The sequence below is a fragment of the Salarias fasciatus genome, chromosome 5, assembly GCF_902148845.1.
Source record: "Salarias fasciatus chromosome 5, fSalaFa1.1, whole genome shotgun sequence".
NCBI lineage: Eukaryota > Metazoa > Chordata > Actinopteri > Blenniiformes > Blenniidae > Salarias > Salarias fasciatus.
The window spans coordinates 26,959,518-26,987,346 of record NC_043749.1 but is presented as its reverse complement, the minus strand read 5'-3'; the positions used below and the strand labels follow the sequence as shown (position 1 = coordinate 26,987,346).

The 27,829-nt window shown below is 42.7% G+C and overlaps 1 protein-coding gene across 8 annotated transcripts in view; it reads left to right on the top strand.

Annotated features, from left to right (window-relative positions):
• LOC115388930 (plasma membrane calcium-transporting ATPase 2) overlaps positions 1-27,587 on the top strand; it is a 98,886-nt gene extending 71,299 nt beyond the window's left edge. For 5 of the 8 annotated variants that reach the window (XM_030092251.1, XM_030092249.1, XM_030092247.1 and 2 more), the window contains 11 exons: positions 9,038-9,279; positions 11,824-12,058; positions 18,642-18,821; positions 18,985-19,072; positions 19,212-19,318; positions 20,929-21,120; positions 21,328-21,541; positions 21,627-21,838; positions 21,944-22,051; positions 22,196-22,378; positions 26,963-27,587. In XM_030092251.1, the coding sequence (XP_029948111.1) occupies positions 9,038-9,279; positions 11,824-12,058; positions 18,642-18,821; positions 18,985-19,072; positions 19,212-19,318; positions 20,929-21,120; positions 21,328-21,541; positions 21,627-21,838; positions 21,944-22,051; positions 22,196-22,378; positions 26,963-27,274 (2,073 nt within the window). In that variant the 3' untranslated portion in view covers positions 27,275-27,587. Of the gene's footprint in view, positions 1-9,037; positions 9,280-11,823; positions 12,059-18,641; positions 18,822-18,984; positions 19,073-19,211; positions 19,319-20,928; positions 21,121-21,327; positions 21,542-21,626; positions 21,839-21,943; positions 22,052-22,195; positions 22,379-23,544; positions 23,735-24,031; positions 24,082-26,962 lie in introns of all 8 variants that reach the window. The other 3 variants (XM_030092252.1, XM_030092248.1, XM_030092253.1) reach the window with 2 other exon arrangements.
• The last annotated feature ends 242 nt before the right edge of the window (positions 27,588-27,829 follow it).

Below are 27,829 nucleotides of genomic sequence, written 5' to 3'. Positions count from 1 at the left end.
AGTAATTTCCTCGTTGAGACAGTATAAAGTGACATGAGCATTAAAAAGGAACCCTTTTTTACATAATTAGAGGAAACTCAAAACAGGAATAATGACAGATAATCGCAGTCTGCAGAAAGAAAACTGTCTCCTTACAAACGAATGAGGAATTGTTCAGCATTATACCGGTACACCAGTATCCTCAGAGGACCATCAGTGCACAGCTCAGGCTGTTTTTACACATTGACATTTTTTCAGCTCTCCATTCATCATAAGAGAGTTTAATTCATGTGTAAAAACAGGAGTTAAATGAAGATTAAACTTGAACTGAAGTCACCTCTCATACATTTACTGTTTACAAACTTCCATCTACAATAATTACCTGCAGCATGTGCTGTGTGTACACCACTTATGTGCTGAAAAACTTGCTCCATCAATTTTATATGAAGAGATTCAGAGTGCGACGTAATGATAGATGTGAACTTTTTTATAAAGTGAGCTGAGTGCAGCACAGGTGGGCACTTCACTGAACTAAAGCTTTACATTCTTCATGGTTTCCTGCTTTTTAAATGCACTGTTTTCTCATAAACATAACTAAAAGGTGCAGCCATTGCTTCTGCTTTCACCCTTATATTGATATCTTGTCTCACCCGACGGGAGAAGACGAGATTCAGCTGCTTGTCACACATTTGTAACACAAGTCTCAAAACAAAAAAAAACTGTTTTATTGAAAAACTGACAGATATTGAAAGCTGTTTTTAGCTTTAAAAAAAAAAAAACCATTCTCCAATCAGAAATTTCCAAATAAATCCTCCCAAGTTATAGGAGGATGCTTCCTGCTGATTGTAGCAGTGAGACTAATGGTGGAGAAAGGATGAGAAGCAGTGAAGCGGCGAAGTTTGATGGACAAGGACAGACGAAATTAAGGAATGAAGAGAATTCAGCAAGCACTTTGCAGGAGGGAAATTCCTGAGGAATATTTCCCGGCTCCCTCTTTCTGTCCCCCGCCTCCCCCATTCCCTCAGCGTCCCTCCTGCCCCGCAGTATGCTGCCTGGTTTCTTCTTATATAAGAGGCCAATCCTGTGGGATGCCAGGGTGGCTATGGAAGTCTTTGATGGCCACCACACAAAGGCACAAAGGCAAAGAAGCAGGCTTTGATACCCATATCAGTCCCCCTACTGCCTCTCTGGCTTCATAATACACTCGGTGGTACAGCTCAGCTTCCTCTGTCAGCACATACAGACTACAGTACAAAGTGGAGGAGCCTCATCCTCCAGGGAGGGATTCACACACATTTACACAATGAATCCATGCATACATACTGCACGCGCACGAGCTCGTTGATACTGTACCCGGGCGCGCGTGCACTCCCATTCTTGCATTCTGAAAAGGATGCGTGCATGCGTGCATACATACAAACGGGAATACGAGTAGATGCTTGGCACGCTTGTCAGCGGATAATTCAAGCATAGCACAGAGCAATTTCTGTACAGCGTTTACTGACGTTACCCAACACTGACGTCATTCGGGTAAAATATGCCTGTCCGCTGGCTCAGATAGGCTCTCTTTTGGCTGCTGTGTTTAGATGCATACACTGTTCATGTGCACATCTGTTTCTTTGGGGGGGCATCCTGACACTTTAGGACATGGCTGGGCCACGGGTGTGTGTGTGTGCGTGTGTGTTCAGCAGGGCTGTGTCAGTGTCCTGGGAGCTCAGTTTCATGTCGTTTCCACCACCTGCTCGGGTCATTATTCCGGTCAGGGATGAGAGAGGTGGAGAACGCTGCTACACACACAAATACGTGGCATGAGTTCTGAAATGTGCTGTATGTGCTTTTGGAAAGCAGTCAACGCGGAGGAGCTCACGATGTGGGTGAAAAAAAAAATGGGGCTGTTGGATTCAAGATAGCAGAAAAACAACATTCAATTCATGTTAAGAGGGAGCAACAGAAACACCACTCATCAGTCTCCAGTGAGCAAATTATAGTAAATAATTAAAATGAACGGCCTCACGTTTGTTCAGTCGTAAGCAGCGAGGCCTTGATAATAATTAGTTTGTTGCTTACAGTGCTTGTGTCATCTGGACGCCGCGTGCTTGTTTGCTCGACATGGAGGCGAGATGAGAGCATCTTGGATGTCTTTAGCTTGAAGCACCCAGTGTCCCCATATTTTGGGATATTTTTGGAGACTGAGAAGACAGATATACCCACTGCAGAAGCATGTCCAAAAGACAGCTCTCTTCTCCTCTCTTCTCTTCTCTTCTCTTCTCTTCTCTTCTCTTCTCTTCTCTTCTCTTCTCTGAGTGCTGAGAGAAATTGTCATCATATTGGGATGACAGGGGGCTTTGATCTTCCGGAGGCACGAAGCTTAATGGTCTCTCTGCATTTCCATCTCATTTGATGCAATTTCATGCTTTCATTGACCCTGTTTTAGCTGATTAGAGTGATCGGGTATCAAATAAATAAATGAACTGAGTGCTACATAAGTAGTAATAAAAGTGATGATCGGTGAGATAAGTTACCTAACCGTGACACTGTTGCGTGTGCGTAGCGATTTTTGGAGACTGTTTAGCAGATATCTGTGGTTTGTTTTCCAAAAGCCGGCATGTTAAGGCACACATCTCATTCTGTTCAGAACAGTAATTAGCATTTGTCACTGGATCTTGACAAAAACTTGAGTCGGGCTCGCAATTCAAACACGTTAATTATTACCCTGCCAACCGTTCATCAAAACTAACATCCAGGACAATAGAGCTGGAGATGGAAGTAGTGGGAAACAGAGAGGACCAGAAATGATGGAGGGAGCTTCAACACAGCTAAAGTGAATGTCAGTATGAAGTCAAGGGGCTGAAATACCAGTTTTTCAAGTACAGTTCATCAGTTTAGAGGGAAATTTCATGTCCATACAAGCAGTGATTTCAGTTAAAGGTTCGGAGGTCTTTCTGTGTGGAGTTTAAATATTCTCCTGCTATGTGTTGGATTTCTGCAGATATTCAAGTCCAATGACATTCATATTAGATAAATGGTTTACTCCATGTTTTTAAGCATTTTGATAACCATTTACATGACGGTGGTGCTCAGACTCATTGAAAATGCACATTTTTGTCCATCTCCGTGGAAACGGTAGAACATGCATTTTTTCTGAAACACTGCTACTGTGCATGCACACCACGGCTGGTGTAAATAGTTCCTCTGCACGTGCACGAGAAGGTGGACATCGACAACATCTGGCTCCGGAGTGTTGTGACTCCCCAGTCCATATTCTCCTGGCACATGGGAGAGTTAAATATGACAGTCAGCACAATGGCGGTCCAACTTGGTCGTCTAGCCTTGTGAATATGTTGCCATTGTTAATGTTTAGTGTATTATGTTTAGTTTCATTACAAAAATTAACAGCAGCACTGACTAGTGGCTCAACATGAAAACTACATCGTTTTCAGTGTTGCTTCTGTTTCAAAGTCAAGGGACAACCTTTTCGAAATGTCGCGGTTAAAAACCTTTCTGATATGAAGATGAAAGAACAATGTGTTGAAACGTATCAGTGTGTATCTGTGTGTGTGTGTGTGTGTGTGTGTGTGTGTGTGTGTGTGTGTGTGTGTGTGTGTGTTGTGTCTGCTCCATTCAACTTGAACTCAGCAGTATTTCCAAAGGGTGGATGAATGTTTAAGTATTTGATTAAACCTTTAAACAAATTTAAATTTATCATAATGTGGTGTAGAAACATAACTGTAGGTGAAAGAAGAGGGTATATATGGGATCAGCACAGAGATACAAATAGGATACATGATCGAAGAAAAGGGAATATGCAAGTGAAAACACACTTGCTTGACAAGTGTCCTCCTGGTGGATTGTATTGCTGCCCTGCAGCACGCCTCCAGGCCTCAGCCCAGTTGGCTGCTACAGTCATGTGGAGAGCTACTGTATATCATCCACTCCTACATGCATAGAGGGAACGAGAGGGAAGGCGGAGGCAGGGAAGGTGGAGAACCTTGTGAGAGACACTGTTGAAATGCAGGAGAGAAAGTCAGCGAAAGCAAAGGAAGAGGAAAAGAAATTGAATGCAAAGAGAGGAGAAGAAATCAGCAACATCAAAGTCAGAGCAGAAAAGGGAGCAAGGGGGGTGGGATGTGATGAGGAAAGGGGAAAAAAAATGAAGAAAATGGAGAAGGAAGGAACAGGAGGGTTGGATTAAGGAGAGCCCCAGGTGGAAGAGGAAGTGAAGTTGCCAGCGCTCCCTCTGGCATATGTCCTTGCCTGCAGGAACACCCAAGAACCAGGGAGAGGGCAGCTGGTCCGGAGCCACGTCCAGGCCAGGACGTGCCAACAGTAGTCTGGTCATGCCAACACTGGGGATCCCATGCCAGCAACTGTCTTTGTGCGTAGAAACCCACGTCAAGCGAAACCTCTGCGGAATCTCTGAAAATAAAAGCCAGCGTTGTTTGCATTTTCCTCTTTTAGTATCTTGCAATTGCCTTTTTTTTCTTCTTTTTTGCTAACAAAGCAAAGTAGGAGCTTGATTTACAACAGTATTTGTCTGTAGACATTTCTTTTAAACTGCAAACTTCCTAAACAACATCTCAGTATCAATGTTCAGTCATATAAACAACACCACATCATCAGTCGGATCGAAACGTTCTGACACCATCAACACAAGCCAGTCGTCCCCGCCGCAACTTTTCTGACAACCCTTTCTTAAAACCCCCCAAAAATCTGAAGATTTGTGAGACCAGGATTTCTGTATTCCTATTGAAAATCAAGATCAAGAGCTTTTGCCCCTCTGCTCTATGGGAATCTCTTTCCTCCCCGAGCTCGCCTTAGGACGCCTGCTTTGCAGTTGACAGGTGTACCGGTCCAGCTTCCCTCAATAACAAATGGTAAGATTCAGGTTGGGCTTTCTGGACTTACTCTGCAGGATTTGCATGTTCTCCCCTGTTCGTGCTCCAGTTTCCTCCCACAGTCCAAAGCCATGTGTTTCAGGCTAATGAGTCACTCCAAAGCCCCATTTACATGACGTTACATGTAAAAATACTAACCTTTCATTGCATTTTCGGTGTTCTCAGACACTGAAAATGCAACTTTTTGAAAACATCTTCCAAGATGAAATGTTTGTAAAATACTCTGGGTCTGTCTTCATGGAACCAGTCGTGACTGACAGTCCAGATTCTCCTGGACTTAGTAGATTTAGAGTTGATGGTGACTGTAATAACAATCTGACTCGGTCGCCTATCCATCTGTACTCCGTACTCACCATTGTTAATGTTTATTACGTGTTGTCCTCTTTGTGCATGCGTGTGTGGTTTTACGCCAACTCGTGGCTCAACATGAAACCTACGTCATTTTCAATGTTTTTGTTGTTTACATGGAAAGAAAAATCTTTTTTTTTTTTAAGCGAAAATTTAAAAATGATGCGTTTTCACCTGAGACGATGTCGTGTAAATGGAGTCTACACTGTCAGCATGTTTTTGTGTCCGTCTCTCTGCGTTTGGCCTGTAACTTGCTGGTGAGCTGAGGCGTTCCTCGCCTCCCCGCAGAGTCAGCTGGGAACAAATCCACCAGTGTGCGACCCTAAGTTGGATGAATCCCAATAGAAGATGGATGAATAGATGGTTTAACTTGATGATGTGCTCTTGCCAGTAGCTCATCCCCTCCAAACACTTCGCAGACAAACAGATGAGACTATTTGTTTTGTCCCCTCATTAGCCAATGACAGGCAGTGTCCTCCTGATGCAATCATTGGTCATTAGGAAAAGGCATTAATTCTGTTATTCACCGCAAACTCTTCTCTGTGTGCTCCTTGTAAAGTATTTATACTCATGTCTGTGAGACACACGGCTGGACAATAACCAGATATGCCCAATTACTAGGTGAAGATGGGCCAATGCTCTGATTGGGTTTTAATGATGAATGTGAATGTGGATGTATCCCTGTCAGCTGGACCCGCTGGCTGCCAGCAGAAACAAGTCAAACATGTCTGTTTCATTATTCATCACTATTTACAGCATTCCTTTAAGAAAATCTAAAGGCCCTTATGCAGCTTTGCAGTGCCAAGTTCTCTTATAAACATCTCTCATACCCTTTTTATGACGGTTGGAAAAACACTGTCCAAATTTAAAGTTAATTCACCCTGTAGTTAGTGATTGTTATCATTTCTTTATCCACAGCATTGAAACATTTATTCTGATATCTCAGCCACCTGATTAATGCAAATTAACACAGTTAAAGCCTTGTTAGCGGGTGCATAAGAGCAGGTTTTATAAGGAAAATGTGGACAACAGGGCATTGATGTGATTAACAGTACTGCAGAATCATTCTGAACACCGCGGCGAGCGCATAGTGAAGAGAACAACAGCAACAAAGTACAAACCCAAACGCTGCAATGTCAAGCTATCCTTTTGAATCCATTCCTGTTCAGAGGCCCGTGTTCATGCAGAACAACGTGTCTATTTTGGGGGTAAATAGCGCAGACTGAAGGTGTCTGCTGAGCAGCAAGGTGGAAGCATTATGTTCAGAGCGTGTGTGGAAGAGTGCGAGAGAGAGAGTGTACCTGACAAGCTGCTGTGTAGATGTGAGTGTAGGTGTCAGGTGTACTGTAGGCACTATGCAGCACAGCCCTCGGGGAGCCGGGCTGTCACCTCAGCGCCGGCTAATGGGGATCCGAATGAAGCAAATGCAACATGCTGTACAATCAAACACGGTTATGTCCCATATTACTCATTAACAACAACATTAATCAGCACTTACCAGCAATTGTTCACTGTTTTATGGGTAATTTGTATCGCCCAAATTGAGATTATGTCCTTTCAGAGTCAAATACGGTAATTACTCAAACTGTTGGAAATAATTTGGCTTCTTTTCTCATCAATTCTACTTTTTTTTTTCTCCAAGCCAAAATCAGAAGGAGACATTCTTAATTTTTGCTATATTTTCTAGGTAAAAAATTTATCAGGCAGATAAAGTTGCATCGCCTTTATTCATTAACCCGGTGTCTTTAATTGGGCTAAAATTAAAGTGTGATTGTGTGAAGAGGCATGTTATGAATAATGACAGTAAGGACTCCACACTCTTTAGATGTGTCTGCACATATGAGCATCAGTGTCACTGCAGTGTCCAGTGTGTATTCGTGTGTGAGCGTGCACATGTTGGAGAGTGTGCATAGACGCTTATTTATTTCTGTCGGGGAGGCTAAAATCTGTTCGGAGAGTTGTCACTCCTGTTAGGCCACTTCAAAAACCGACTGAGGGAATGAAAACAACACGAAGTCCAAAAAAGACATAAAAACTCTGAGTTTCTGTGTGTGTGTGTGTGTGTGTGTGTGTGTGTGTGTGTGTGTGTGTGTGTGTGTGTGTGTGTGTGTGTGTGTGTGTGTGTGAAACAGTAATGAGATGTGGCTCTCTGTGTGCTGCATTGTTTGTTTCATCTGTGCGGCGATCCTTAAAACAGAGTTCATAAATAAAGTCAGGCTCAGGAAATATGAATAAAAAAGGCGTGAGGACAGGCTGAAGAGGGGAAACACAAAAAGCTTGGAGGACATGTCATGTGAAGTGGGATGAGCGCGAATTCTGTAAGACAATCAGAGCCGGAGAGCAAAAATCCCCGAGTGGTGGAGCGTGCACCCTCTTCTCCCAAGTCTTCTCTTCCAAGTGTGCTTCGCCCAGGGTTGCCATGGTAACTGTGTCTTCGACAAGCTGACCACTTTGTGCGTGCACGCACACACTTGCACATACATTGTGTACACAGGCACACATGTACTGTAGCACCTGGCCAGCCACATGCACACGCACACACACACACACACACTCACACACACAACCTACGATAAAAGAAGTCTGCTGTTGGCTGATGATAATCACATTCCTGCTCTGAGAGGCAGAGAAATTGCTCCCTCGGTGTTATGTATGTACATTGCTGTGTGACATTTTCTGCTTCTTGGAAATGTATTAAATCGATAAATAAATTAAGCTTTCGTTAATAAGTGATCAGAAATCCACCATCGGTGGAAGAAAGAATCAAACCCCTGCTGCAGTTCTCTGATGCTTTGGGAGATGTTTTGTCAGGAGTAATTTCATTTATGTCAATTTGGACTCTTGGAAACTGTGGCAGCCTTTTTTTTTTTTTGTTAGTTTTTTTTCCGTTTTCACAGAATTAATAAAAAAAAAAGTGCAGCACGATTGTAAGCTTCAGACACAGCAATACCCCCCATCTCTGTTTTGTTCCAGACCCACAGTTGCGAACTGTAGAAATGCAAGGAAATGTTGAGCTTATTATTGATATGAGTTTATTGTTTATTGCTTCAGGATCCCCATTAGATGATACAGTAGTGACAACTATTCTTCCTGGGGTGCAGCGTGTTATTTTTGTTCCTGTAGACATATAAACACATTGTTAATAAGACAGGTTCTGTGTCTTTAATGAATATTCACATCATACGCAGAAAACTTCTACAAGTGACAGCTTATTTGTCAAAGCAGCCACATTACTTCCTGATAACATGTAGGAAATATCTGTGGTGAGTTAAAGCCCATTTACAGAAACAAAAATGGCGGTTTTAGCCCCAATCTGGTCCCATTCTGCAAGATGACTTTAACTTCTTACAATTGAAATATATGTTACACTTTACATGGTTAAAATTTACACATATTTAGGTGAGGGCCTGATGAAGGGTTAACCGCAGCTGAAACATGTTTGTATGTCATGTCACTAAATCCAAGATCACACGCTGTTTCTGTCTCCCCCTGTCCAGCGACGTGTTAAATGAAGCGGAGAAATCCACGTTTCTGAGCGTACAATTACAGACCGCAGAGGGCCGAGCCTGAAAAAAGAACAGCCAAATGTGATTCCAGCCGTCTCTTCCCCTGTCCTCCTACACAGAGTGACCCCTTCACCTGCTCGCTGCTTAATTACCACGGCCCGCTATTTCAAGCGCTGGTGGTCCGATGCACTGACGGAGAGAGAAAATCATTCATCAGAGAGATTTTGGGGACAATCAGACTGTTTCTGTTTATTTTTACTTGTTCCATCAGATTGTTTGGTAACAGAATGTCCCTCTGCCTCCCTGCAGCCACCGGACAAGGAAGGCGGCCTGCCGAAGCAAGTGGGCAACAAGACGGAGTGCGGCCTGCTGGGATTGGTGCTGGACCTGAAGCGGGATTACCAGCCGATACGGAACCAGATCCCCGAGGAGAAGCTTTACAAAGTCTACACCTTCAACTCGGTCAGGAAGTCCATGAGCACCGTCATCAAACTTCCCGACGGCAGCTTCCGCATGTACAGCAAGGGAGCCTCCGAGATCGTCCTGAAAAAGTGAGTCTCTCTGTGATTAAAAGTGGGAGATTGCCCGTCCTTCAGTCAGGTGCCGGTGCGTTGTTATGCTTTCACCTCAGCCATCGCCAAAGGGCAGAGGCATAATGTTTTCGGGTTTTCCATCTCCTTCTCATTAGAGTGATTCTTCAGGGATGCCTTGAGGATTTTCCTGAGATTTGGCACACCATCACTCTCACTTAAGGGTGAATTGATTTTTTTCGTGGCCGAAGGCGAAGGTCGCTGTGACCTGCTTTTTATGAATGCAGAACGTGAGGGGAGCCGCGAGGAAATCTGACAGCTGTTCACTCAAGGTCACAGAGGTCAGACTCACACAGAAAAAGCCCACGAGTGAAGAGTTTTGTGGCTTTTTTTTTGGTGGTGATTTCTGCTCTGCACATCAAAGAAATCCAAATGTTCCAACTTGTATTTTATGTTCAGATATCCACATTAACCGTTCCAAAATATATAAAAATAATATCAGTAAGTACAGATCTTTTGGGAGACCTTCATAAATATATTCATTCAGGCACAACCAAATGAAATGCTTTTGACTTTATCGCTCCAGCGGTGAGCATTGATGCTAACCAGGTTTAAAATAACCATGCCTGGCAAGCCCGTTAAAATTTCTAAATTAGTTAATCACTCAATTTTTGAGAATTGTTGATGATGAATAGCACATTAGAAATTCTCTCTTGAACTTGCAGAGCATGATTTTCCCAGTTAAGTCAATCTTTGGTGAGAAGTATACTGTATATATGTCGAAGTCACAATAGCGATAAATTTAGGAAATACCGTTGGGAGGGTGGAGAGGAAGAGGGTGAAACACCAAAACTATCCAAAGGCATAAAAGAAATCATACAATAAGAGTTTAAAGCAGGAGTTGAGACTGTTTGACTGATCAAACACATGAAGAAGATGAAGATTATTGAACATAAATCAGAAGACCAGCTTGTTACAGCCTCAGTGCAATAATCAAAGTGAAGGCCTGAGGAGAAAGAGACTGCAAAATACCATGTAGTCGGCGAGTATTCAAACAGAATTCATGAAATAACAGGACTTCCAGCAATCTCCTGCCCATGCAGAAATAACAGACCTGAACCAGAAAATTCCAGCATTTAGACACAAACAGAAAATCAGCCTGTCAGCTTGTGGGTAAATGTAAAGCCAAGGGGCGAACGGCCTTTCCCGTTGGCTGGGTTTTATTGTTTGGCAGCATTATTATTAAGTTTTAAATGTCACAGGTTGAATGTAAACAGCAAGCATCAAAGTCCAGCTCAGTGATTGATATTCCTCACGCTCGGCACGTTGTTTCTCACTCACGCTGTGAGTCTGTTGCATTAGTGCGGTAGTGTGATAAATAACATGTCATTAACACTGCCTGTATGGCTCGCGTGATGACAAATATCGAGTAACAGGAGGAAGAAATTGATGCTTGAAATTTCAAATCAGAGCAAGTAAAACTTCTTAAGGGCTACCTAAGCTCTAATATAGACCAGGACTTGTTTTTCTGCATTTATTGCCGTTGTGTTGTGATCATTTGAGCGACTTCAGATTTCCTGGTGTTTTAGATCCGCCTTGCCGCTACGCTTTAAATAAACAAAATCAAAAACAGCACAAGCCAAACTTCCTCCATGTTTACAGCCTTTTTTCTTGGCTTCCTCGTTGTTCGACCTGCTCATCCCCCTCCGGTTTGGGGGTGTGGAGCATTTGCATTTATTTCTTTTCCATCCATCATTAGCCTGATATGTATAATACCACTGGACTTCGGTGCCACCGTAACAGCGAGCAAAGGAGCCATTTTATTTTCTTAAGGAGGACTGCCAACTAATGATTCCAATTATTTTGGTGAAAATGCTGCTACCCTTAACCACATGTTTATTTATTTATTTATTTATTTATTTATTTTTTGCTTTTGTTTTTTTCTCCATGATGTGATCAGTAGATAAGAGATCATATCCACAAACTCTGTAGGTCAAATTTTCTTTTTTCTCAACACACGCGGGCATGCAAAGTTCAATTTTAACCTCCAAAGAAGCAGCTGAGAAAAGGAACGCTCATTAAGGTTGGTTTTCGTGGGTGTTCTGCGTCGTTCCGCCATACGGCCTTCGACGGAAATGTAAATAAATCGCAATTTGTGTAAACATTCACAGCCAGCTTGTTGATGCTCTTCCTAAAGATGAAGCCGCTGCATTTCCTGCTCGTTTGACCCACGGGCCGTTCTTTCTGTATATCTGACGCTTTCAGACCAATGCATTTCCAGTTTTTAATCTTCCTTTTCCTTGGCAGGAGCCTTAGCTCTGTCTATCCTCTGCTTCTTATTACTACATTATATTAAGAAGCTTACAACGTCAGTCACATTACGTGGAAAATGTCTGTTGTACTCTCGCAAAATTATGATTTCAGTTGCCAAATTACATCTTGTAATAATGATTTAACATTAAAACATTGCCTGGCTGAAGGGTTTGACTTCAGACACTGTTTTCCTGTAATGATAAGAGTGACACTCTTCACAGTAACTCCTGCTGCGACTCGTCTCTTCTGCAGATGCAACCATATCCTGAGCGAGGTGGGCGAGCCCCGGGTTTTCCGTCCGCGAGACAAGGATGAGATGGTGAAAAAGGTGATCGAGCCCATGGCGTGCGACGGCCTGAGGACCATCTGTGTGGCGTACCGTGATTTTCCCAGCGATCCCGAACCCAACTGGGACGATGAGAACAACATCCTCAACGACCTCGTGGCCATCTGCGTGGTCGGGATAGAGGACCCAGTCAGGCCAGAGGTAGGACCACGTCAGATATTTTGCTTATTTCCTCTGAGAGGAGGCCATGATGGGCTAAAGCTGTATCTGCCTGGCTTCGATATCACTTTGAAGCAGAATCTCTACGCAGAAAGATTTAGGATATTCATCAAGTTGAGGAAAATTGTTTCATTTCTTCAACTCCAGCCAAATTTTGTTGCTTTGAATAAGTTGTAAGATGTTATTGAGTTCCTTCATTAGTTATATCTGCACACAATACCGTCTAATTTGTCCTTGAATCTTTTTTTAAAAAGATCTTCAATTCTTGATAGATTGCCAAACAAGTTTTGTTTTTCTTAACCTGTAAAGTGGAAATTGGTGCACTTGACATGTTGTCCTGCTGCTGACTGCCAAGATTTAATTAAGAGACGTCTCTATTCAGAGACTTCACTCGTTTGACCACAAATTGTGGGTCATTTCTGTTCATTCCAATCAAAATTGAAAATGCCTTCATCAGATATCGGCTGACTGTTCGGTCACTTTTATGTTGATGACACTGAATTTCTTCTGCTTGACAAATCAGATTGCCCAGTTTACATGGGCACTGATTATAGTAATCAGACTGACTGAACCAAGAACATCTTCTGCTGCAGTGGGTCAATACCAAAATGCTTTTCACTGACATTGGCTGTTGGAGACACAGTGACAAGTGCAAATTCAGTCCATCACATTCAAGTCCACCAATAATGAAAATGGATTTGTTAGCTTCACCACCAAAAGTTGTGTTTCTCTTCTTTTGCATTGTCTCCTGCATTGACCGGCCGTGCTTTGAACATTTTCCCAGCATACCATGCGTGAAGCTTCATGTGGTGTAAAACAACCCAGTGGGGTTTTTACATGAACTCTGATTGTATCATAAACGGGGTTACGCCACCTTCCCTGATTCCATCGTAATTTTCAACAGATAGGGCCGATCTAATTAAACAGAAGTGTTTACATGGCCTCGGTTAAGTGCTTAATTGGATTACTTATGGCCCATCTAACCACAGCTATGGGTTTATTCTTATCTAAAATCATTTTGGGAATAACACCTTTATATTTATTATCTGTGTTTCACATAATTCATGTGATTTACAGATGAAGTCGAGTCAATTAAACGATCGAGTTAAACATTTAAACTGTTCGGTAATTCGATGAACCTTGTGCGGATGGATCTTGGCCAAGTGTCCTCTGGAGGAGTTCTCTGAGCTCGTTTGGATTTTGCCTGATTTGTAATCCATAAGTTGACAGTTTGATGCCTGCTGAAGCTCTGGCTCGGTCGAAGTGTGCCGCGGTCACTCCCAGTGGTGTTTGAAACCTGATCTGCATCAGTCACTGTTGGTTTCTGTGTGAGTGAAGAAGTGAATGTTGCTGATTATGTAAAACACAATGATGTTATATAAGTAAAGTTCATTTACCTCTCAAAAAGATGATTTTACAATTTTCTTGATACCTGCTATTAAGCACCTTTACATTTAGATAAATTCATCAATATTTTCCTCTCAAACATCCAGATTTTGTTTATTTGATGGAGACAGGAGTGAGGAATGAACATTTATTTCATCATTGAGACTTAAGCCTTCTGTCTTGCCGTGGCTTCTTGCTTACCCTGCTTTGAATGTGACACCGGCACATCTGTTGTAAACAAAACTGTGGTAAAGAAAAGTGAGCAAAGTAGTAAGAAGGTGTCACAGAACGAGACGCTGACAGGCTGCACAGTTCAGCCGAGGGAAATGGATCGGCTGTCGTTCGAAGGACTCGACGTTCCAGTGCACATGTGATTGGTTGCTTTGCTGATAGCTTCACTAAATGCTTATTGATTTATATGAAATGCACAGTTCACTAATCATTAGCCAGCTGGTTTGTTTTTCTGACATGCTGCACCTCTCACTTTTCCTGTGCTGGTCTCAATGCAGCACATTGTGTTGTGTTTGGAACATTTGAATTAAAACACTGTCTTGAATCAGTTTTACAACATTTATATTACATTGCAGTTATTTCTTTGTATCGGGGAAACATGTGACAATGCCTTCTTCACTTGCTCAATGAATCCAGTTTTGGTTAAAACTCAGCGATGTGTAAATGTGACCTGAATCTCGGGCCTTACCTGCTTTTACCACAAACTTTCTAACGATCAAACAAATCAAATACCAGTGGTGTCTCCAAAGGTTTTCAAGTACTGAAGCAAACACGATTTGACTCCTCTCTCCGCCTGCATGTCTCACGTCACCTGCCACTGATCCTCCGAACAGACTCTTACTCTCCCTGGAAAGCAGGCGACACTCCGACCACGCTCAGCTTACCAGCGCCATCTTTTGCATTTCCGCCAAAGCAATAGCTGACATGATTATGGAAAAATTAATAACGAAAAGAAATTGTACAAAACAGAAGAAAACCTGGCACATTAAAAAAATACTTAAACAGACATTAGTAGTTTTAGAAAGCTTGTTTGTTTCTGTTGAAAATAGCACTGTGTGGTTTCATTTAGCTAAATGAATGAAGTGATTATTTGCCCAAATGTCTCGTATCTTCAGAATTCAGTGAGAAATCTGATTCCTCATGGGGACAACCCATGTACATTTCTATTCATCCCACAAATGCTCATTCCTCACAGATTTATTTAAAAATGTACATAATTTCCTTAGTGTTTCCAGTGGTTTATGATTTATTTATCAGAAAGATTAGAAAATAAAATCCTCAATTACAAATTTCACTATTTTTGTGTGCATAATATAAAGTTCAATTCCCCCCTAAATAAATAAATCTTTTCAATAATCCTTGGTTTTAAATATCAACCATGCATGTGAACATTTAATATTTAACATTTAACTTGAATGAAGGATTTTAATTTTTATTTTTCCATATTTATCTCTGTAAAGACGGAAAAATAACAATCAAAGGTAATGCGGAGGTGTCGTACGGATCTTTAATGTTGAATTTCAGAGGGATCCAGGGAGAGAGGTATAATTGGAAGAAAGCATATCTGTATACAGTAAGAAAGCTGACCTTACATGACAGCTCTGCAGGTGGAGAGGAGCAGGAAGCTGACTGACTGCTGCATTATTCAGCTTCTTCCTTTTATCCTTTTTTTTTTCCCAGTCTCCGACAACGTCTCTCATTCAACCATTGCCCGCCGTGTTTTCTGCTTTCCACCCCTCTCTGTGTTGTGAGGTTTCACACTCACCTCTCAGTGGCTGCTCTCTCTTTTATTTTTTTTCTTCCTCTCTCTTTCTCTTCTGTCTGAAGTACAGTTATGTAAGCATGTGAAGCCCTCGCAGGGGAAAGTCAACACAAGACAATTGACAAGTTATCGAGAAAAAAAAAATCCTGTTGGCAATGATATGTAAGATGTTTTAATGGGTTGACCAAATATTTCACAAAACATTCAAGTTCAAACCCCCAAAAGTGTGACTGATACACAGGTAAATCGCCAAGTACTGCATGTTAGCACCCAGTAGACTGTATTTCTGTAGAAGCAGATGTTAGAAATGCTGAAGCTTTGTACAAATAATCTTTTTTCCACCCAGAAATCACTTAGCATTTAACATTTTCCAGCATCAATGCAGGAACGCTGAACACATAACGCTGCTGCACTCCTGCAGCATCTTTCCACTCCTCCTGCTCAAAATGGCTAATATTGGAAATTAGATGACTTTCCCCTCTACTAAAAAGGTCGCACAGTGTGGTAAACATGTTTTTGGTTTGTTTATCAGTCTGTAATTTCTTCCCCCAGAAAACAATGTTCTTTTAATAAGTGGCTGCACTGTAGGGTCGCCCCCCCCCCCCCCCCCCCCCCCCCCCCTCCCGGAGAGGAGAGAGTGAAGAGAGGAGGGGCTGGGGGAGGAGAGGAGAGGAATAAAAGTGAGACGGTCGCTGAGAAAGATGGGCGGATTCAGAATCAGATTCATGTTGGGGGGGCGGGGGGAACGCAGGAGGAGGACGACAGGTAAGGAGAGAAATGGAGGAAAACGAGAGTGTAACCAGAGCCACACGAGAGGCTTGTTTTTCAGTCTCACCTACTGGCCTCTCACCCTCTCACTCGGTCAGGACAAATTGTATTTTTAATAAGCCTCCACTCTTCTCTTCACCTCCGCTTTCAGCCAACTAAGCAAGAGGGAACGAAACCAATGAGTTACAAACAAAAAATGAAAAATCCCTGGATGACAGGAGAGGCGGAGAATCATCCAAAATCTGGATGATGATAATGATAATTTACAGCTAAAAATACGAGCAGAAAGTCACGTCTGGTTGAGTTTGATGCAGCTGCTAAAGAAGGATTAAAAGCAGAGTGAAAAAGAAGGGATTATACCTAAATGTCTAAGTGTGTAAGAAGTACTGGATTAAACAAAATGGTTGGATAAAAACATGAAGGCCAGACCATAGTAAATATTATTTATGCATTGTTTTCAGAGACTTCATCACTTATTACTCAATGTGCTTTAATCCCTATGAATCAGCTGCTGACAGTTTTCATCTTGAAAACCCAGAAAGCTGAAAATATGACCCGTTTGCTTGAGTTTACATTAAATCGTGTGAGCTTTACTTATAAAATACATTCATTTGATTTGCTTTGTCCAGTCAGCTGCTGAATTAGCTTTAATTATCATTCAGGGGAGCTGAATTTTTTGAACACGTGGAGACTGGAGGAAAGGTCTCCTCCTCCAGTCTCACCAGCATCCTGAGTGTATCAACACCTTCAATATTCACCCAATTGTCAACATTAGTAGGCTTATCAATTGCTGGTTCTTCATGACGTTATAAACAGAGAACGTAATTCATGGACAATAAGGTTATATTATTTAATTTCATGTTTATATTTTATGAGTAATGATTGCTGCTCTTCGATGGTCTTCATGAGTTAAAGTTATTCAGGTTTCAGTATCGAGTATGATGTTAATTAGTCCTAATGTAATGAGAATAAATGTGTTTTTGTGTGTTTGACCTCCAGCTCCTCGAATGGCTCCGCTTCTTCACAATATAGATTGTTCTTGTAATGTGTTTGTTATGTTTAATAATGAGTTAATTCCTGTTTGCATGCATGTGCAGCCCCACTGAGCGCACAGTACAGTCCCACGTCGCAGTGATGGATTTATTTGGTTTTCCATTTTATGTGTGCTTGTGTGTGCATGTATGTGTTTATGAGAGCAGGCCTAAGGCTCTCGGAGCGGGGAGTGGAAGTGTAATGTGAGAGTGAGTGGCACAGGAAGAGTTGCAGGCCTACATATATGTATATATTGATATGGAGTTGCACTTACGACATGCGCGCACGTTTGTCTGTGTGTGGGCTTGAAGAGCGGCGCTCGCCCACACCGACCTTTGTCAGGAAGAAGACACGTTTCTGAATTAATGCTCTTCTTTGCGTTTCTGTTTCTACCTCAGATCCATTTTCATATGCTAATGTCTCTGAGCTAATCTACTTGATTAGTGCCTGCGAGACAAGAACCTTCACACAAACACCTTATTATAAAGCTTCTTAAAACAAGAACACCAAAAAAAAGAAAGAAAGATATCGCTGGATATTTTTGGTTCACGTATATATGCTTTTTCTGCATGTGCTACTTGTAATGGGAAATGAAGCATTTCTGAGATGTTTTTATTGTGCATATAACATTACAAGAAGCATCTAAAACACAGACTAACAGCTCATTATTCCCTCAGGACTTGGTGACACCCACAGTCAGAACAAAAACAAGTGAATATTTTAATTAGGGTCCAAAAATCTAAATGAATAAAAGCTTAATCTCTGTTATTTGGATGTATTAAACTACCAAAGTTTTTAATAAACCATAACGTTTATATGTAAGTGGAACGACAAGTGTTGTGGAATCAAGGCAGGAAAATGTCCGTTTAATTGGTTGGTAAGACCAGAATATTTAGCACTCATGACTTTTGCATTCGTTGTGACAATAAGCAAAAAAAACAAAAGTAAGAAAACCTTTTTTTTATTGCAGATAATGATTTTGAAAATTAATTTGTGAACCCTAGCTTCTTGCTGTTTTGTCTACAGTGTCAGCAGGATGAGTATTACTGGTGTATTGAGTGCCTGGTTTGGTATTCTGCTTCTTACTTAATAATAATTAGACGGATTTCCAAAAAAACACTAAAAAAAAAATCAAAACTCTAAAATCACTGTAGGTCCACATGTTCCTGATATTATTGACATTATGCAGGTGAGAGGAGTGGATCCTGCAGATATGTTCTTCAAGGATCATTCCCAAATTCTTCACAGTGACAATGGAGGTCAAAGCAATACTGTCACATGTTCAAGTAATTCGTTTGAAAGGTGTTAGGGTTCTATCTGTTCTATCTGAGTCCAGGAGCAGAAAGTTTCAGCCTTTATGCCTTTGAGACAAGCTTGATAGCAATGGAAGTTATTGTTTTGTGGTAATATTTCCAAATGGGATGTGTGTATATTGAGAAAAGTGAGAGTCTTAAAGTGAATCCTGGAAATTGAAACAAGCTTAATGTTGTTCAGTGGTATCAAATGTCGCACTGAGATCAAAGTCCTGTGTCTCACACCAGAGTTGGATCGTCAGTTTTCTTTCCTCTCCTTCATTTGAAGAACATGTGCCTGTGTGTCATTCAGGTGCCAGATGCCATTCAGAAGTGCCAGCGCGCCGGCATCACGGTGCGCATGGTGACCGGAGACAACATCAACACAGCCAGGGCTATAGCCATCAAGTGTGGCATCATCCACCCCGGGGAGGACTTCCTCTGCATCGACGGCAAGGAGTTCAACAGGAGGATCCGCAACGAGAAAGGAGAGGTACGACAACCGCCGTCAGACTGAGAGGCACGAGGCCGGCGATACTGACACTGAGGGGGGAGAGCTGTCACTCGAAACCAGAGAGGAAAACACCCCAACGCAACCACTGGTCCCTCCATTACTTACTGTGTGTGTGTGTGTGTGTGTGTGTGTGTGTGTGCAGGTGGAACAGGAGCGTATTGACAAGGTTTGGCCCAAACTTCGAGTCTTGGCCAGATCGTCCCCCACCGACAAACACACACTGGTCAAAGGTAATTACTATATTAAATGTTTGCTAAAAATGCCATTTTTTTGGTGATTGTTTTCCATACGGCGATCAGTCAGTATCGTCCTCCTCCCGGTTCCTTCATCCAGTTCACCTGTGTCCACATGTGTCCTCGCCTCTGGCAGGTATTATTGACAGCACTATGGCCGACCAGAGGCAGGTGGTGGCTGTGACGGGAGACGGGACCAATGACGGGCCCGCTCTGAAGAAAGCCGACGTCGGGTTTGCCATGGTGAGCCTCCGTGTCGCCCTTCCCTGTTTGTTTGTGTCTCTTTCTTGCTCTTCCGCATCCTGGTGAGACTTGTCTCTGTCAACAGCTGCAGATGTCTTCTTTACCTCTGCAGTATTTAGGGTTTTATCTCAGGCACTCTGCCTCCGGCTGTGCTGATAAGGGGCTCCCCCTTGTGGTTTTCTGTAGTCACACAGTCATCCTGCAGTACAAGCTCAGGTTTTCTGAAAAAGTGAACAAAAACATGCAAAGTACTGACTGTTCTGTTTCCAAATCACATTGTCACATTCCTACTCACTGTGATACAACTTTAACTTTCTCTTCTGTACTTTGACATCTGCACTCCTGCAAAGCTGTTTTCCTCACACTCTCAGTCACATCATGTCATTTTACAATTGGCTTTGTTTTGAGAGCCTTTTTCTAATCTTATTACTTCCTCAGAAGCAGCTTCAAAATCTGCTGGGATTTTTAAGATGTAGCTACTCTTCCTACAACCTCTTTTTTTTTTTATTCACAAGATTTTAGGATTCTTTTATTTTTATTACCTGCTGTGCTGAGTAGATTCATAAACTTTTGTTTGACAGCTAATTTTACTGGCAGCTGCTGCAACTTACTTCATTATGTAAGAACTTTATATTCTGTGCAATTATAACATGATCTGGTATATTCCCATTCACTGCCAACACTAGCATGTGACAATGTAAAATAGTGTCATTTTTAGTGTTATTAGTGTTGCTGTCATTATCTTGTCTTTATTTATTACTGATTATTATTGCTAGTATTCTTTTGCTACTCTTATTATTGTCCACTTACTGTCGCAATGCAAATTTCTCTACTGTGAGACACATAAAGGATAATCTTATTTCAACTTTCACATCTTCAGAGTAACAATATTTCAATAATTTCAGGAGGAAATTATTCAATCTACTACCAATACGTTCAGCAAGTGAATCAAAAAAGTCAAATAAAAATCAATTGTTGTAGAATTTAAGTGCACAGAAAAAGCTTGGTAAGTAAGTTTAAGGGGAATACAGATGAAGTCCAATGATGTACCTGCTTCAGAATCTGTAAACTTTAGTTTTGGCAGAGCATCTGTGCCATTTTCCTCATTCTGTCCTTTTGTCTTCTGGCTGTAGCCCATAGCAGCAGTGACACTGTTTCCATCAGAGGATTCTCTCCGGCAGTCTGTGGGAGCACCGTACTGAAAACAGCCGTAACAGTGACCATATTTAAATAATACAAAGCCCATAAAGAATCATCTTTCTCCTTCTTGTGTGTGAAAACAGACTCACTTGAGTAGAATTTGCCTCACAGTGAAATTTCAAATAAATGGAAAATCCACAGTTCTGAGAATCATATATGTGAAGAATCTTCCTCCCTCAGTAAAGGAGCCTGCTATCGTCAGACCAATAACACATATACTGGGCCTTTATTCTCATCATTGTCAGTCGAGTTGACACACATTCAGTTTTGTCCGGTGACATTTATTTTTTTTCTTTTTTCGACATAGGAGGTTGAAGAAAACTGCATTAGTCAGAAAAGAAATTGGAAGCACAGTGGCTGTGTGTCAGTCTGAGAGGCTGTCTGATGGCGCCTCTCTCCTGCTCTTCCAGGGTATTGCCGGTACAGATGTGGCCAAGGAGGCGTCAGACATCATTCTGACTGACGACAACTTCAGCAGCATCGTGAAGGCAGTCATGTGGGGCCGAAACGTCTACGACAGCATCTCCAAGTTCCTTCAGTTCCAGCTCACTGTCAATGTTGTGGCTGTCATCGTGGCTTTCACTGGCGCCTGCATCACACAGGTCTGAGGGATTCGGGAGGATTGCTTGTACTATCATTTTATAGGACTGCCTGCTCTCTGCAGAAATCATTCCCATGCAAAAAACAAAACAAAAAAAAACTGGTTTTATGACAGGCATCTTGTCTAATTTGGGATTTAGAAGCTGAATAATTCATTGCAATGTGTGTGTTATTAGGTCTTCATTGCTGCATTTGTTTATTGTCTGCAGGACTCTCCCCTGAAAGCCGTGCAGATGCTGTGGGTGAACCTCATCATGGATACTTTTGCATCCCTGGCTCTGGCGACTGAGCCTCCCACAGAGTCTCTGCTAAAAAGGAAGCCATACGGTCGCAATAAGCCTCTTATCTCCAGCACCATGACAAAGAACATCCTCGGACACGGAGTCTATCAGCTCGTTATCATCTTCACGCTCCTCTTTGCTGGTACGTGCAGTAATGAACTGACAGAAACCAGGTTCAGACTGAACGGAAACATGCTGATGCCTCCTTTTTTTTTTTCTCCTTCTAGGTGAAAAAATCTTTGACATTGACAGCGGGCGCAACGCTCCTCTGCACTCTCCTCCCTCTGAGCACTACACCATCATCTTCAACACTTTCGTCATGATGCAGCTGTTTAATGAGATAAATGCCCGCAAAATCCATGGAGAGAGGAATGTGTTTGATGGGATCTTCAGGAATCCCATCTTCTGCTCCATTGTTTTTGGCACGTTTGCTGTACAGGTAAACAGATGGCGATTCTGGGTAAAAGTTTCAAAATGACTGAGTTGAATTTTAAAATGTTGAATCTTTTTTCTGCCTTCCTGTGTTGTGCTTGGTTTGTTCCAGATCGTGATTGTGCAATTTGGAGGAAAACCATTCAGCTGTCAACCTCTGGACCTGGAAAAGTGGATGTGGTGTGTTTTCCTCGGGCTGGGAGAACTTGTTTGGGGACAGGTAACAACCCGACACCTCCTGTTTCTCCGTACTTTGATCGCTTCGCCCCTCTGCGTGTGTTTTGCTGCTCTCGTTTCAGCTCAGCACTTTCAGAAGCGTCACCTTTATGTGTGACTCTTTGCTCTGTCTCCTCTCCGGGGTTAGGTGATCGCCACCATTCCCAACAGCAGGTTGCGTTTCCTGCGGCGGGCGGGCCAGTTAACGCAGAAGGACGAGCTGCCAGAGGAGGACGTTAATGAGGAGAATGAGGAGATCGACCACGCAGAGAGGGAGCTGAGGAGAGGGCAGATTCTCTGGTTCAGAGGACTCAATCGCATTCAGACTCAGGTGAGGACGTGCACTGTTTGCTTCATCCACAAGGAAATAACGCGTGCATGGAGGTTACTCAGACGCCTAAAGCCTGGCATGTTCATGGAATGGTGTTTTTGTTACTCTGAGACATTTCCTGTGATGTTATGTATGTAGGTAATGTCATGTGCCGGAGCTTTTAAATCATTTTATCTCAAGACGACTCCTTTAGGAGCATGAAGACGAGCTCTTCCCCCGCTGGACAGTGACAGTCGTCAGCCTGGACCTACAGAAGATCAGCAGTCACACTTCAGAGTCAAATGCAGAAGGAAATAGTCTGTGAATTATTGTTGTGGTGACCCCTGCAGACCGGTATCACTGTGATAATCCTGATAGTTTTGCCTGTTTCATCTCATTTACGTGTCACTGATGGTGCCGGGTGAAGTTATCCCACTGCACGGCCTCGTGCACAGATGCAGCCTGCTCAAAAAAAGTTTCTGTTTTCAGAAAACTCAGCTCAGCTATTTTTAATCCCTGAAGATCTCGTGACTGCATCAGGTGGTCTAAATTGTTGCATTGTAGATTTTAAAGTCTTCCAGTGGCGTTGGCTTTTCAGGGTGGGACCATCCAAATTACCAAAGGAAGAAGATTTGAGGGCATTTAGTCATGTAATAGTAACACCAGCAATATTCTCCCGTGTTTTCTGATCTATTTGTTCATTGCCTTATTTTCACTGTTTCACTTTAGTGCTTCAAAGGAATTGATCAAATTCTGCATGCTTGTTTTGAATCTATTTGCTAGGCCACACAGTGGTGTAGTGGTTAGCATTCGTTCCTCCCAGCGATAACATCCATGGTTGTAAAATAGCTGTCAGTCTCTCTCTGGTGACCCGTCTGGAGTTTCCCACCTTTTCCCGATAGTCAGCTGGGGTTTGGGATCCAGCGTTCATAGCAACGAGGCTTTTTCATCCTTCGATCCACGTCAGTGCTTCTTTGTAATTTGGATGAACCTGCCCGTCGTGGTTTTGCTGGGATGCTGCTGGGATGCTCCACCCTGGCCTTCAGCTGTCACCCCTCCATCCGACCATGACTGAGACACTGTACCCCGTTTGCCACCGAAGCCACCCGGCCAGTTGTGTTGCCATTTGGTCTGTGTCACTCTGAGCAGCCATTTGTCCTCTCCTGTCCCGCTCTCTCCTCCCGCAGATTGAAGTAGTCAACACCTTCAAGAGTGGCACCTCCTTTCAGGGGGCGGGGGCTCTGAGACGCCAATCGTCCACCACCAGCCAGACCCAGGATGTAACCAATGTTTCTAGTCCTAGTCACGTGTCCTTGTCCAATGCCCTTTCCTCTCCTACAAGCACTACTGCTGCTACTGCTCCTCCCACTACTGGCCGTGAGTCAGAACTCTGTCAGTCTGCTTCTCTGCTCTCTTTGCTTCAGGGGCGCCATCCTGCCGTCTCAAAAATACTTATTTTTGTCCAGAGAACCATTTAAGAAATGAATTAGACATTTCAAGTTGGCGCCTCTGAAGATTTGTCTTTATTTTTCTTTCTTGCTCTCTGCTTTTTTCATTTTCTCTCTCCTTTCTGTCTTTTTGCTGTTCATACTGGATCTCAAATTCATCTTGATATCTCCTCCCATGGTTGGGTGTACTGTCCTCTCATTGGTGAATGTGTGTTTGTTTCCCCAGAGTGCTAGGAGCGCAGGACTAAGGGTGATACCCACGGCGTGACATTTCAGGTTGTGAGTTTGTCTCCCTCTGCTCATCCACCATCCCCCACCCCTCAGCCACCCCTCCGTCCATTTCATTTTTACACGCTGACGGACATTGTCGTCAACTAATTCCAATGAGCTCAACAAGGGATTGGGTGAACATTCAAGTATAAGTTGAAATGCTTTTTGTTCTCTCTCTGTTCGACAGTGACTTGAGATCAGACGTTACCTGCAGTTTCATGTCTTTTCTGACTGGCACATTATCTGAAAACTTTTAGAAAGAACATCGTACAAAAGTTTTGCTGCTCTTGAAACTTTCAGTCCTCCCATTCTCCAAAAGGTGAAACAAAAAAAAAATATGACAAGGAGACAATTTTACATATTGTCTGTGTATGCCTCTATCTTCTCTTTATATATATATACTTTACACACACAGACATACACACACGTAAACACACACTCTCACCTGCTTGATGAAACCCAAATGAAACACTGCTCTGGATGTGTGCAGTGGGATTGGAGGGAGGGGGGCAGGATAGTGCTATACCAATAATTCATCCCGTCTCGTCACTTCATACTGTTGGTATGGTGGAGTCGACTGTCATGTTGCCATAGTTACAGGCACAGAAGCTCTGCAGCAGCAGCAACAGTGGCAATGTATAAAAAAAAAAAAGGAAAAAAAATCAACCCCCTCTTCCACCCTTTTCTGACACCCCATCAGTGTTACTTGTCAGACATCCTGTCACATGCGCTCATCTAGACAGGCTCCTCTTATTATTATTTTTTATCTGTCTTGTCTTCTTATGCCGTTCTTATACCCTGCTCCACCAGACTGACTGCAGCAGCAGCACAGTATGCTTCACAGTATGCACACATACTGGATAAAACCGTCGTACATAATGACTCCTAATGTCTTTAACTGCTTTAATGCACTGTTGAGATTTCTTGTTTTGAAGTTCTTTCAGCTTCACAAACTAAAGTCATTATGCATAAAATGCAAAAACACTTGATTTGTTTTGTTATGAAGTCATTCCACACATGTCAAAAACATGCAAGATACAGATACACACATACAGCTATGCACACATGCATGCATGCACACACACATAGATCTGTATATTTCAAGTTGTTACTAGTTTCAACACATTTGAAAATGGATAGGAAGAAGTAAAACTCAAATAATTAATAGAGGCTTCACAATAAAGACAGACATAAATGAAGAGATATGTACTGAAAAGCTCATATTTAAAAAGCCAAGATTCATTGTAAAGATGTCCTTATTTCTACGGGTCAATGTTAGTGAAAAAAAAAGTTAAAAAAGTTAATTAGTGTGAACTATGAATCCCAACATGCTGTAGAAACGATGCAAAGCTAATATTTTTTGTTCAAGAATGAGTAAAAAGTAACATATGTACCGCTCTAACACTAAAATTCCTGGAAATAAAATTGTGCATATATAAGAATAGTAAAATATAAAATGTGAAAAGTAGAAGGAGATTATCTTAACATGACTCAACCGATATGATGAGGCATCCTAATGTTGAAATAAGGAAACTCCATTTTACTTGTACACTTTTCCACCTTTTAAAAAAGGTAAATTATTAAGGGTTTTTTTTGTACATGAACTGTACTGTGTATGAAATGCTTTAGTCGGTGCTTTAACATCTTGTTTCACAAAGTAAGGAGCACTGAGGTTTATAGAGACGGCCCTGCTGTTTCACACAGTCTTTCACTTCATGTAAAGAAAGCAGCAGCAGCAGGAAACATCCTGAAAGTGGTTGAGGAACAAACACATGGCGCAGTGCTCCTTCCCTTTAGTCCTGACACCAGTCCCTCACTGTGAAATAAAAAGTTTCTGCACAGATAACTCAGTCAGACTGAAAGGAAACTACGTCGAGGCATTGGCACACAGATAGGTCCAGTGTTTGGGGCTTATACTTGAGTGTTTACTCAGACATGCATGGAGTTGAGACCCTGCTTCGACCGTCAGACACCTGACAATAAAATCTAATTTTATTCCTCACCTCCATGAGTTGTGTGTCAGCGTTCGGTGTCCACTCCTCACCGTCCTGTTGTCTTGTTGCATGTGGTTTGTGTTTACCTGTGTTCATAATATCGTAACTTGCTGTGTTTGCCTGTTGTCCAAATGCCACCGGGTTTTGATTTGATTTGATTTGTTTTTGTCTGGTTGTGTTTTGTTGTGACTTTCTTCACATTGTAATGCTTGTGTTGAGCCCACCTCATGCAGACTTGACTCTCCATCGCCCCGTTTGGAGCCACGCTTTACCCACCCTGTGCTCTGTCTGTGTGTTTCCGTGTCCCAGTCAGAGTCTGTGTGGATACTGTCCCAGACAGTGTTCTGGTACCTCCAGAAGTTTTTTAAACCACCCGATTGGATCTCTCAGATCTAACCTCCTTCCTTTTTACTGACCTCGTCCACCAGATTTCTTCAAACTTGCATGTGATATTCTCCTTTAATTTTTTCCTTTGAGCATTCCATTTATTAACGTGGCTTGTTTCTAGGTATACAGCACATTGGACTAAAGCGTATACTTACAACGAGCGTTTGTGTTGCTTTGTTTTTTCTGGAAATGTATGATTTTGTTGTGTTTCTTTTACGATTGTGTTCCTCACAGTTTTCCTTAGTGCACGCCAAAAGTTGAGTGACTTGTGAACATCTTGTGAAAGCAGAACACAGGCTGCAGTTGCCTCTTGCTCCCCTCATCCTTTTCCTCCTTCCTCACCTTCTCCTCCTCCTCAAACTAGAGGATACCCTCCCTCCTCTCTCCAAACTCCAACTTTTCTCTCATCCCGAGGGTCCCTCCAACCCGTCCATTGCGTCTGCCGCATCGCCTCTCATGCTTGTTTTCTTCTTCTTCTTCTCCCCCCCCCCCGCTTTTCACGGCAGATCCGAGTTGTGAATGCATTCCGTAGCTCCCTCTATGAAGGCCTGGAAAAACCAGACTCCAGAACATCCATCCACAACTTCATGACACACCCCGAGTTTAGGATAGAAGACTCCACGCCCAACATCCCCCTCATTGACGACACGGACGATGACTCCGCGCGGAAGAGGAGGAAGTACTCCAGCCAGCCGTCGTCCCCCAACAAGAACAACAACGCCATCGACAGTGGCATCAACCTCACCATCGACACCAGTAAATCCGCCGCTTCCTCCAGCCCCGCCAGCCCTCTGCACAGCTTGGAGACCAGCCTCTAACGCTGATCCCGAACTCGGTTCTCGCCGCCCTCTGACGTGTGGCGTCCTCGCAGCGTCCCGAGGACCGCCTCCTGCCCGACTCCTCCAGACCTTTAACTGCAACCATGCACCTTGACGACCCCGTAACTGTCCCCACCCTTCCCCACCCAAGTCCCCTTCAAAAAAAGAAGAAAAAAAAGAAACCCCATCTCCATCACCAACACAGGGCAGGTCCTGTGGGAAAACAACCCCCCTTATAGCTCTCTGCTCCGTTCACAAAGGAGAAAATCTAAGTAATATGGCAACGTGAAAAGAAATACAAACTAACATACAATCAAAAAAGCGCAACAAAGCCACAAAACCTACACAGCCATCCTGCTTTTGTGGTTGTATGTGTATGGTGGCAGCCGTGGTGGTGTGTATGACTATATGCTTGTACTGGTTAGCATGTACTGTATAAGCGTGCGGCTGACTGCACATATGTATGAACTGTGTCTCTCGTGGCACCGGGAGGAGGACGATGAGGAGGGAGATCCTGCTGAGGAGTAAAAATCACACACCCGAACAGACTCTGTC